This window comes from Vipera berus, assembly GCF_964194415.1.
Source record: "Vipera berus genome assembly, chromosome: 1".
In the NCBI taxonomy this organism is placed as follows: Eukaryota; Metazoa; Chordata; class Lepidosauria; order Squamata; family Viperidae; genus Vipera; species Vipera berus.
In genome coordinates this window covers 238,402,187-238,414,888 of record NC_138202.1, presented here as the reverse complement: position 1 = coordinate 238,414,888, position 12,702 = coordinate 238,402,187, and the positions used below count along the sequence as shown (strand labels likewise).

The 12,702-nt window shown below is 37.2% G+C and overlaps 1 protein-coding gene across 1 annotated transcript in view; it reads left to right on the top strand.

Moving 5' to 3' along the window:
• Nucleotides 1-295: 295 nt before the first annotated feature.
• The window catches only part of IMPG1 (interphotoreceptor matrix proteoglycan 1), a gene marked incomplete at both ends in the record, with an annotated part of 98,434 nt that continues 86,027 nt past the window's right edge, over nt 296-12,702 (top strand). The window contains one exon of the mRNA XM_081346350.1: nt 296-362. Within this exon, the coding sequence (XP_081202476.1) occupies nt 296-362 (67 nt within the window). The remainder of the gene's footprint in view (nt 363-12,702) is intronic.

Genomic DNA, 12,702 nt, shown 5'->3' with positions numbered 1-12,702 from the left:
CTCTCAGAATTATTACTCTAGTCCCACTTCCATTCTCTTGGCTTAGAAATGTTGGCTTGAGAATTTGCTCAGTACTTAATATTCCACATCTATTATTATATAATGGACTAGAGGACACTGTAAAAAATATATATTTGGAGGCACATTTTCTAAAAAGTCAACTAGTAGGAGATTTGTGCATTTTACTCCCTTACTTTAAAGGGAAATCTCTTGTTAAGTCATTCCTAATTCATTTTTTTCTGCATGACTACTCATGAAAACTGTGAAGGATATTTTTTTAGGGGCGGGGAAGAGCATGTTTTTCAAAATTGGATTATTGTGTCTTATAATTTGTTTCACACTCCAAGTTCAAGGAAGCAAAGGTAAGTGTGAATTAAAGTGTACTGTATCTACATTACTTCAACCAGGTGATGGAGAGGAAACATTTTTAATGTAGAATTAGAAAGATATGACTGCAGCATATGTTTTGTTTAAAACAAGATGTAGTTACAATAGAACTAAATTATTCCTATTTCCTGTTATAATTCTTAATATAATCAATAATTGTTTTCATCCTTTTCATTTAAAAAATTTCCCAGGAAAGTTTTGAGTCTACAAAGTACAGAAAGGATTCCTTCATTTTAGAGTGCTAATTTTTAACATGCATAAAGGCAATTACTTTTGATAAAAATGACTTCAGTTAAGAACTTTCAATAAGAGACATTAATTTCAAAAACCAAAAGGGGTAATAAACATTTTTTTGGGAAAAGCAAATATATATATGCAGGGCTTTTTTTCTCATAGAACGCTCAGAACAGAGTTCCGGCACCTTTTTGGGATGGAATCTTGTAGGGTAGGCAAGGCGGGTTGTATGACATGTGTGAGTTCCGGCACCTTTTTCTTTTACAAAAAAAGCACTGTATATATCTATCTATCCTGAAGATCAGTCAAATTTAGCTTTAACTAACTTTTTTGCTTAGGTTTCAATATTACATTTTGGAATCGCTGTATACATTTAGATGAAGCATTTCTGGTTAACAGAAGTTGTCATGCTCCAAATTAACACAGAGGATTTAAGAGGAAATAGCATACATAAATGCATACATTTATCAGAACCAAAGACATTTTTATTACAATACCAGTATCAAAGAGAAACATAAGGTCAATAGTAGCCATGTCTGATTTCCAGTTGGAATTTAGTATAATTTACTGACTTTTTTAATTCCTGTAATGAGTTTAATGATGTAATCAGTAAGTAAAAGATGTTTGTTGTGAGGAAAACATAAGTGTCACAAATCTTAAATTGACTTCTTAGACTATTGTTTGTTGTTCTACCTTTCATTTCTCAATCAATATAATAGTTTAATAATATTCTAAAAGTACATTTTCGGGCATGGAAAAAAAATGAATGCTTCCGTAAAGCATTAAGCAAAATGTGGCTGTAGGTATCTGGCTTTTGCAGTGAAGTTGGCATTTTACAAAAATTAAAATAAATTTACTCAACAGATTGTCCATACCAATTCAGTCACAAAGAGGCCCTTTTTCTTTTCTTAAAGGAGCTTTATTCTTGTTTGGATTTATCCAGACAGTCTGGACATTGGAATAATTACAGGGGTTTACAACTTTTTATTGTTCTACTTTCTGAACTAAAAATACAGTCTCACTTATCCCTCATCCCTTATTCCTAACTCAGACTAGGCTAAGTGGAGAACCATGCTTAGTGGAATGATCAATGCCATATTCTCTGTGATGGGTTCAAAGGAGGATAGTTCCCATTCAGTTTTAGACTTTCTAACAGAATAACAGAGTTGGAAGGTACCTTGCAGGTCTTCTAGTCCAACCTTCTGATTGAGCAGGAAACCCTACACCATTTCAGACAAACACTTGTCCAATCTCTTCTTAAAAACCTCCAGTGTTGGAGCACCCACAACTTCTGGAGGCAAGTCGTTCCACTGATGAATTGTTCTAACTGTCAGGAAACTTCTCCTTAGTTCCAGGTTGATTAGTTTAGTTCTCTCCTTGATTAGTTTCCATCTATTGCTTCTTGTTTTGTGTTCACATGCTTTGGTAAATAGGTTGACCCCCTCTTCTTTGTTGCTGCCCCTTAGATATTGGAACACTGTTATCATGTCACCCCTAATCCTTCTTTTTTAAAAACTAAGATAAAGGTAAAGGTTCCCCCGCCCATGTGTGCTAGTCGTTTCCAACTCTAGGGGCCGGTGCTCATCTCCGTTTCAAAGCCGAAGAGCCAGCGCTTGTCCGAGGACATCTCCGTGGTCATGTGGCCGGCAAAGGCGCACAGAACACTGTTACCTTCCCACCGTAGTGGTCCCTATTTTTCTACTTACATTTTTCACATGCTTTCGAACTGCTAGGTTGGCAGAAGCTGGGACGAGTAACATGCGCTCGCTCTGTTATGCAGTATTCAGGATTTGACCCACCAAACTGCTGACCATTTGATCGACAAGCTCAGCATCCTAACCCACTGAGCCACCACATCCCTTTTTTAAAAACTAGACATACCCAATTCTTGCAACTGTTCTCCATATATTTTAAGCTCTAATTCCCTTTCTAACTAAGCTTCATGAGTCCTAGTTTAGTATTCTTCTTATACTTCAGATACTACTCTACTTCAGTATCATCACCTCATCCAATTCAGGTGAAATAATTCCATGTTTTGAGGCCCATCCCTTGTTCAGTTTTCTTAAATGGTATTTTTGGTATTTTTCTACACACTGCATAAACTGCAAAACAAACCCTTTTGCCTCAATGGCTTGCTTTGAAGTGGTCTCATGTACTTCAGTATCATTCATGATTGTTCATAACTTCTTAGATCTACAGAACACACACAAACAAAGTGACATACATAGCTACAAATGAATATACAAATGATAAATACCAACACTAGTAGCACTATAGTTATAGCAATTAGGTTAATTTTATGTTAATAATTACAACTAAGGAAGGAAGATTCTTGTCTGAGAACATATGGCAAACAGAGCATTATCTCATATTATTGCTAAGTATTTTCCTTCATCTGAAAACTAAAGTAAGTGTTTGTTTGGCATTCTGTAAAATAAATAAATATCTAAAGCTTCTTGACAGAATGGATGACTAATCTCTGCAAAATGAAACAATAACAATTCTTCTTTAAATATTTGTTGAATAAGATGTTTTAGAAAAAAGCAGAAGTATAATCAAGTCAGGTGGGAAAAGAGGGGGATAACATTTTTAAACATCATTTTGTTCTTATTCTTTGCAAAGAGCCTTTGGTTGGCTGTATTTATAATTCTTGTGTTGCATATGTTTTAACACTGAGCAAAGTATACTTCTATATCTTTACAGCCTATAAAAATATAACAAAGAGTGCTGAATTTTGTCAGTTTGTGTCATATCTTGTCTGGATTTTTGGGATAAGCTGGAAAAAATATCATTCCCTCATTTTAAAAATATGATTTAAAACATTTGATGCTTGATAGTGCATGCACACATATAAATAATCCCTCTCACCCATATTCATAATCCCTAACACTGGAATATATTTGAATTTCAATAGTTTAACAGCAGTACTAGGTGTAGTTTCTCGGAAGCAAGTCTCACTGATTTTAATTTTAACAAACCTTTTTGAAGTATCTTTCCATAGAATAAAAGTTAAATGTGCTAATAGAGAATCTTCTTAGTCTGATCTGCCCATAAAAGAGTAAAATTATTGCAGTGATTTATTTAGAAAAAAGGTCCATATTTTCATCTAGTTATAACCTGGAAGTCAGACTGTAATTTTGAAGGTGATATTTTAAGATTTTGTCTACAGACAAGTTATATGGGAAAGAGCTCATTTGTTGAATTTAAATTTATTAGATTAAAGTTAAAATTGGTATGCTGTTATCTGGTAATTTTTATTGGATCTTTATTGACTAGATTTGAATGATGAGGTTTGGGGGATTTGTTTATAGATAGAAAATAACATATAAATGTCAAAGGAAGAAATTCAGATGGGTTTATTAGATCAAGTTTATAATAGGTATGTTGTTATTTCTGGTAACCCTTAATGGACTTTTGCTGATTAGGATGGATGATGAGGCTTTAAAGATTTATTAATAGAGAATGAGATGAGATGATATATGGGGTGAAGAGATTGTTGTATTTTAAGAGATGTAGATAAGTTGTTAAAGTCCTTTATACTTGTTAGGTTGAAGAAGAAAGCTCTTTCTTTCTCTTTTAATTTTTTTACTTGTTTTTCTTTGCACTTTTTTATCATTTGTATTAGTTCTATCTGTTTAATGTAATCTGAAATAAAATTATTACTAACAAGTTTTAAAAAGTAATGTGCAGGGAAGTTTCAGGAGACATCTTGATCATGACCTCTTCAACTCTAGCAATATGCTGACCTTGGATGTGCATATAAAATAAAATTGCTGTTGTTAGGTGTTGGTTATGTGCCATCAAATCAGTGTCAATTCTTAGAGTTCAGGAGTGTTCAACGTTGGCAATTTTAAAACCTGTGGACTTCAGCGCCCAGAATTCCCTAGCCATCCATGCTGGCCAGCGAATTCTGAGAATTGCAGTCTACAAGTCTTAGAGTTGTCAAGATTGGACATCCCTAGATTCCATAAACAGAACTTCTGTTCCTAATGCGATTCTTCTAGTCCTCCAACTGTGCACTTTTCACACACTTCAAAAATAATGGAAGAATTAACCAGGTTTTTTAAAATACAAATTATATTCCAAAAGTAATTTTGATGAAGTTGCTATTACTAAACATATTAAAAGTCAGCTATTAAAAGTTACAATGTAGGCAAATGCTAAATGCAGGTATAATTCTCCACAAATTATATTCTTCATCCACAATGTAATTCTTCTAACAGGAGTTGTATCAGATTAATTGTATTCATCTAACGAGTTCTCTAACAAAGCACCTGTGAATGACCTTGAAATGTAATTAATGGAAAGGTTTCCATCCCTAGAACTATAACTTAGGATGTCTATTATATTCAGTAATTTACATAATTTCTTTCATTTGTATTTTTAAAATACTTCTACCTTCACATCTTGCAAAACAAAATCTTAAACAAAAATGAAACAAAACCTTTCAGAGAACAAGAGATGACACAAACCAAAGGTTCTTCACCCAGTAATGATCCAAATTAATAGGTTGCAGTGGAGTGATTGTGTCCTAAATTGTTCATTTAAGATGCTGCTATTGGTCATGCTCTTTGTATCTTTATTGTAGTAAGGGTGAGTACATGTGTTTTGGTTTTAAATCAGTCAATTTATAGTAGTTTCCAAGCAGTCTGAACAATATGAAAGGATGTGATAATGCTAAACATGATTGCCAGTTGTATTTTGCATTTTCAGGTAAATGTTGCAAAGAATTACAGGCTTCTGATGTGGTTTAATTTCAATTATACTTTGCAATGAACATATAGAAAAAACTGCAATTTGATGCCTAAATTATTTTAAGCATGTTCATTTTTCCCCCTGTCCCTCCTCCCTCCTGCAGTCAATCAATGCTATGTTCCCAAAAGCCTCTGAGGCGAATAGGAGAAAAAGACTTTTAAACCATGTAGGAAAAGGCACAAAGGAAATAATTCAGAAAAATGAGCTTGGTTCCTAAGATAAATCAGCTGAACTAAATTATCTAAGTATTTTTAATCCACTCCCTTACTTCCTATCCTAATGCATATTGATCAGATGGATCCCCAAAGCTCTAGTACAATTTTTGGAAGAAATAAATGATTTTCCATTCAGCAATTTGCTTATTCCCTAGCAATACAGAGAATGATGGATATTGCTTTCCAAGCATCTGAGCTCATATGTTCATATCATTTTATATACGTTTATATCTGTGATCAGCTTAATGCTCTCTGCAACTCACTGGCAATCTTATATTCCTAATAAAATACATCTGCCACTGTCCTTGGCTTTTGCAGACATATCAGTGCTCTTTTACATGATGTGCAATTATTTCTTTGAGTGTCATATACATCACACATAATATTAATGTGATGCAATATGAGAGACTCCCAAGGTGAACCTTTTTTGCAACCTGTAATATGTTTTCAAAATATTCTGATTCTGAACTTTTTTTGCTGAGATTAATAGACAATTAGGAAAGAGAAATGGAAGACTATTTGTATACAGGTAATCCTCGACTTACAACTACAGCTCAGCTCAAAATTCATGTTGTTAAGTAAGACATTTGTTAAGTGAATTTTGCCCATTTTACAAATTTTCTTGCCACAGTTGTTAAGTGAATCATTGCAGTTGTTAAGTTAGTAACATGGTTGTTAAGTGAATCTGGCTTCCCCATTTACTTTGTTTGTTCATATGGTCACAAAAGGTGATCACACAACCCCAGGACACTGCAACCGTCATAAATATGAGTCAGTTGCCAAGTGTGTGATTTTTAATCACATGACTATGGGGATGCTGCAACAGTTGTAAGTGTAAAAAATGGTCATAAGTCAGTTTTTTCAGTACTGTTGTAACTTTGAATGGTCACTAAATGAACTGTTGTAAGTCAAGGACTACCTGTATATGATTACTGCTGCAAAGCTATTATTTGCACCAAAATGACTTTGAAATGAGAATGGGACAACTTGCCAGAGAGAACTCACCGCAACCAAATCACCACAGCCAAATTGCCATAGGACAACTCACTGGGGAACAATTTAACAATTCCACTTAATTATTTAAAATGAATAAAAAAAATTAAATTTTTGTCATTCACATTTTATTCTGTCCCTCCTTTTTCATCCTTTATTTGTGATTCTGTTCCATCATTTCTTTGATATTAGTGTAACTTTTGTCCCACAACAAGTTGTACTGTGGTGATTTGGCCATGGTGAGTTGGCCATGGAGAGTTGGCTGCGGCAAATTGTCATAGACCCCTTTAAAATACTCACAATGGAGGAATGGTGGAAAAGATATTGGAAGTAGCAGAGATGGCAAAATGAACTTGTTTGTTTAGTGGATGTTGGAATACATGTTGGAATGTATTTTGTATTGCAACAACTACAGAAGTATTCCATCAGTAGATGGCAGTGTTTGTAAGTATGCTAGGTATAATCCAGGATATATACCTATGTTTTGTTTTGTTTTTTGATCTTCTGAGGAGTGTTTCCTGTTACAGTTAAACCATTAAGCAGCAAGGCCCATGGTGGCTGTACACTTTATTTGATCTGTGGGGTTATAGGGCTATACAATAAACAGAATTTCTAACAGTGAAAGATCAACTGCTACATTTATTAGTGAGTAGAAACCCCTTAAAGATTTTTTGCTGGAAAAAGAAAAAAAAATAAACCTGTGATTTTCAGATTTGAAGATTGGAAAAGATAACTCTGGAAAGAAAGAAATTATGATGGCTCCGTAGAGAGAGGATAAAATAATCTGTTAAGAAGACAGGAAGCCACTTCTTTGTAACTTTTTTCCTTTGTCTTTATTTTCTACTTCTCTCTTTTTATTTCTTTTTCACTTGTTCACTTTTACTGTTCTTTGTTCTTCTTACTTTCAACTTAAGGTTGGTATTGTTTTATTCTGTTGAAAATCGTTTCCATAAAAATGATTTTTTAAAGAGAAAATATACCGATTCTATATTTGCAAATACCAGTAATCAGCCATTGTATGTCCTTCCTAGCAATTTAAGAGGGAATCCAACATTCAATAGAAACATATTTCCTTTTCTCAGGGAATATTAGGGTTTCTGATGTTCCCTGGGGTTTTTCATAGTAAGACCTGAAGCACACATTGCAACATCTGGTAGCAGCCTCTCAAATGTCATCTTAGATCAGGGATCTTCAAACTCGGCCCTTTTATGACTCGTGGACTTCAACTCCCAGAATTCCTCAGCCAGGCATGCTGGCTGAGGAATTCTGGGAGTTGAAGTCCACGAGTCATAAAAGGGCCGAGTTTGAAGACCCCTGTCTTAGATCTTCAGTACCAACCATTTTTTTTTACTTTCCCATTTTTTATAACAGCGTGCCTGATAAACAGTCTTAACAAATTCAAAAACATGAATGCTATTTTGTAATTTCTGAATAGATCTAATATGGAAATTAGAACGATATTTTTTTCTTCTGCCCCATGTAGCAACCTTTCCTGTTTGATTAATTACAATTTATTTTTGTAATCTTAATCTTATTAAAAATTACAAAAAATAAAAAATTAATACAAACTGAAAAAAGAAAAATTGGAAAATTCAGGAAAAAATAAACTAGAAAATAAACAAAAAAAAATAAGTACAGAGAGAGGAAAGAACGTCATAGAGAATGGTTTCCCACAAGTTTTGATTACAAGTATAAAAAGTTTGAGTAACTTATCATGTTCTCCTAAAATACAACAAATAATCTCTTCTTGATCACACCACCTCAGCCATTCTGACATAATCCTCTCCCCTTTGCTGATCCTTGAAGAAGTGCTGTGGCCTAAATTGAAGCCCTGTTGGCTAACTGTGTCTCCACCCACTCTAAGCATTGTACCTGACATGACGCATGTCCATTGGTTCACTGGCTCACAGTTAACTTGCTTAATGTTGATGGCTTCACCCACTCCAGTGTCTAAGATAGTTTCCAAGACTAGCCAGGACTTCAGGTACCACCATGCAATCTCTAAACAGCTCCTGTTGCCAGCAGTTCTGAGGCTCAGGATAAGGAGCAGTTTTGTTCAGGATTTCTGGAGGAAACCATTATTTCATTCTGTAAATCAGTAATAGGCACCTCAATACCTTCCACACATTTTGCACTGCAATTTTCACCAGTTCTCTATGGCAGGGCTTTTCAACCTTTTCACCCATTGTACCACTTTTAGGATATGGCAATATCTGAGTACCACCAGTCACCTAACAAGGTGTCAAAAACTTGATGACAAAAAAAAGGAAAAAAGTGATAAAGTATGAAGTCATCAAGTTTTTGACACCTTGCTAGGCGAATGCTGGTACTCGTATATTTTAGGATATTGCCGTATCCTAAAAGTGGTACAAGTTACAATAGTTCGCTTAGTGACTGTTGTAAGCACCAGGATCAGTGCCAGGCTCCAGCTGATCAGAGATTCTGCGGGGATCAGCAGAAGTGCCAGGATCAGCTGGAGCCCAGCACTGATCCTGGCGCTTTTGCTGAACCCTGACAGCCCTGCAGTTCCAGCCATCTCTCACTCAGTCTTGTGTGGTGCTGCCACCCCTTCAGCTCATTCCCCTCCCCCGCTACCACTTCTCTAGGACAGTCATGTACCACCTGCCAGGTGCCAGTGTACCACCGGTGGTACGCGTACCCCTGGTTGAAAAGCCCTGCTCTATGGGATTATGATCACTGTGATCCAAACTATCTAGGGGAACCTGCAGGTTGCCCATGGTCCTGTCTGTGCAGGTGAAAGTCGAAAGATCTGAAATGTTTCATTATACCAGGAAGAAAATTGGAGAGGTGGTCAGGTACTTGTACGCTTTAATTTTAAATTTAATTTTAATTTCTCTCTGGTCTGTCTGGGGAAATATGAAGTTCTGATAGCTCCAAAGTTACACTGAAAGCAGCCTATCATTCAAATTCAAAAGCCAATAAAATTATTCAGCAGCAGACAATGATAATAAGTTGGCATTTTTCTCCTGTTAATAAAATGCTAACACTGAGGGCTGTTGCTTCTTTCAATTTTACTGTAAAAAGAAAATAGGTGACCTTGATGTTAAGTCGGATAGTGCAAAGCATAATGCCTAAAAGGGGTACCTCTGGGAAACAGCGAACACTTCAGTATAGAAATATAAAGAAGAAAAAATGGATGTAAATGTTAAGTGATAATGAAATATCACTGGAGTATGACAGACGTCTGCCTATCTGCAGCTGAATTGTAATGACAATATACAATATTTCCACAGCTGTCTTCAATGCGTAGAAAATAGGACAAGTGCCTGTGCCAATTAACATAACTAAATAAAAGGGCAAAACTATTGTGATCAGTGAATATGTTATATGCAGATATAAGAAATGCAACAAAACCAGTATCTTAGTTTAGTTTATTAAATGTCAGAGATAAAGAGGTTGTGAATTAAGCATCTATCCTTCTGGAATTTTAAATGTTTATGCTGGGTGGAGAGGGTTGTGGAAGTGATTTACTATTGCCTTCTTCCAGGATATATTTTTTTTCAATTTTCCATTCTAGTTTATAACTATAATGATTTGTGAGAATATCCTCAAGAGACAGAAGGAGGAGGAGGAGGAATAGCAATAGCAACAGACTAGGCATGGGTCAGATGAGAGAGGCAGCTTAGCTCACAGAAGGAATGGGGATGTGGCAAATGTGTCAAAAGCGACTCTCTAGTTTCTGGGCTGTAAAGATGAGGGGGAGAGAAATTGCAAGATTCTGTTAATATAACCTTACAATAAAGGTTGTGTTACCAGTCATGGCTGGTGCTTCTTGTCTGGATTACTTCAAAGGGCTGTCAATAGTTGGATGGTTTCTCACACAAGAACTAACAACTAACAACAAGAACTAACAACTAACTGTCTCTGGGTTAATTTGTACAGAGGTTAGAGAAATTGGTCTCACAACTGGCAAAATTACATACTATTAGGTATATAAGAACTGAAATATATAATGTTTCAGGATTCTGGCCAGAATTAAGCTTTGTTTACATATTGCACAATGGAACCTTCTGTTCTGTACCAGCCTGCTACCGGCCCTGCAGCAAAAGCAGGGACAACCCCTTTACAAACGTCAAGAGGCTGGAATAAAGCCTGCCAAATTTATTAACATAAAACAGAGCAAGACAAGACACCAACCATGAAACAGGAGCTATGAAACAGGAACTATCCAAGCGGTTGCCTTCAGCAAACCAGCCCTCCCACGCATTCCCCTTAAATACAGTTCAGGGCGTGGCCTCTCTCTGCCTCCTTCCGAGGTGCCCCATTGCCTTCCTCTGTTTACTCCTGATTGACTGCCTCCTGCATCGGGCGTCCTTGAACAGGGCCAGCTGTGGGTCATCTTCATCCACGCTGTCAGGCTCACACAGCTGGGTCTCCGTCGTGACCAGGTGGGAGGGGCCCGGCTGAGGGCTCTGCGGAGCCTCAAGGCCATCATCAGCAAGCTCTTCAACACCCCCCTCCTCCTCCTCTGAGTCGTCCAACCCAACTGCCGAACCCACAGGCTGACCCTGAATCACAACACCTTCTTACTAAGTCTTCGGGGGCGGCGGGGAGGAATACTCAGATTCACAACTGAATTATTCCATGGTCAAGGTATCAGTTACAGAAAGAGAACAGATGGAAGAGATTGACTTACTTTTCAACTCATGGGCAAATTCCATATGCCTCCCCACAGCTCCTGTTAGATGAAACTCCAGCTACTTTATTTAAACTGAAGAGGAAAAAAAGCTACCTTACTTCTGAGTCAATTCTCCAACCACTCAGTTGCCCAGTCTCTAAACAACCTATTCCCTTTCTTGGACCCACTTGGGGAAGCTCCCTCACTCCCCACTGATCACTAGAAGGGAGGGACATTGTTGGTTTTTTTCTCTTTCTCACATTCAGCCCTAGTTTTAAAAACTTTGAATCAAGCTTCTTTGAAGGTCAGGCAGACGCAAATGTTTTCTAGAAAGCCACACCAAATCCTTTTCAGCAATTCTACCCCCCTGCCTCCTGCCTATGAGTGTTTAAGGCCTGTTTGTATGTCACCATTGCCAATTCCAGTTGCTCTTTCCTTTAGTAAACTGAGCATTCAAAGCACCCTAGTATGATCTATGGGAAATTCTGCTGCCCATCCTGAGCAGTTCATATTGAATCGTGAAGTTCAGGGATTGGTCTTTGCCAAGGTTTTCTGGCAAGCTACCAACAAAATACAGAAATACCAGCTGTGCTGCAGGCTGATGCACTACTCTGGGTTGAGGCAAATACAATGCCAACTGTTGTGTTAGCTGCATCATGGCATTTTGTAAATTAATTATTTATATGTCCACAAGCTGATAGGATTGCAACAATGCCACACCAAGGTGCAGAGCAGATAGTGGTGTGCCCTGAGGACTGGAGGTCATCTCTACTAAGCAAAGTGAAATCTTTTGCCTCTTCAGATAGAGAGTATGAGAGTTGCAAGACGGATGTCAGCCTTACAAGGAAGACCAGACTAAGAAACCAGTAGGCCAGGATTACTTTTACTGCAACAGTTCTAGTAACAGGTTTTTCAAGTCTGAATGTGCTTCCACCTTCCCTCACCTTATTGTTGTTCAAACTAGGGAGTGGCTTGTCTGAGATGTTTCTTGGCCCAGGCTCAAGCCCTACTCATCGGACTGTTTCTTTGGCAACAGCTCTTCCTCCTATCCTTCACTGCCATTCCCTATGCCTACTACAGTTACTCACTTAGTGTCAGACTCAAAGTTCCAGTTCTCCTTGGGAAATGCATTTTTCCAAAAGGTTATGGCAACCTTGGGCAGAGAGGGAGAAAATCTGCCTTCTCTCTTGCCACCATTCTAGCAGTAGAGGTGGGAAATTATTCATTTTACTGGGAAGGTTAGAATGAGAAATCCTTTCTTCCATTATAATCAGAGATTAGGAAAGCCCAAAGTTTGAACCCTCAAACTTTGACAATGATAAGCCTAATTAATTTCACAGGCATCTTGATCTTTGGGGTCTGTGTTTGGCCTTCCATCTGGGTGATATTATTGCTGAAAATACTGGCCTAAATAGTCAGACTCTGCATGGAAGGTCTTACAGTCTTTCAACCCCTTTCTTTGGACATGGGCACCCAACA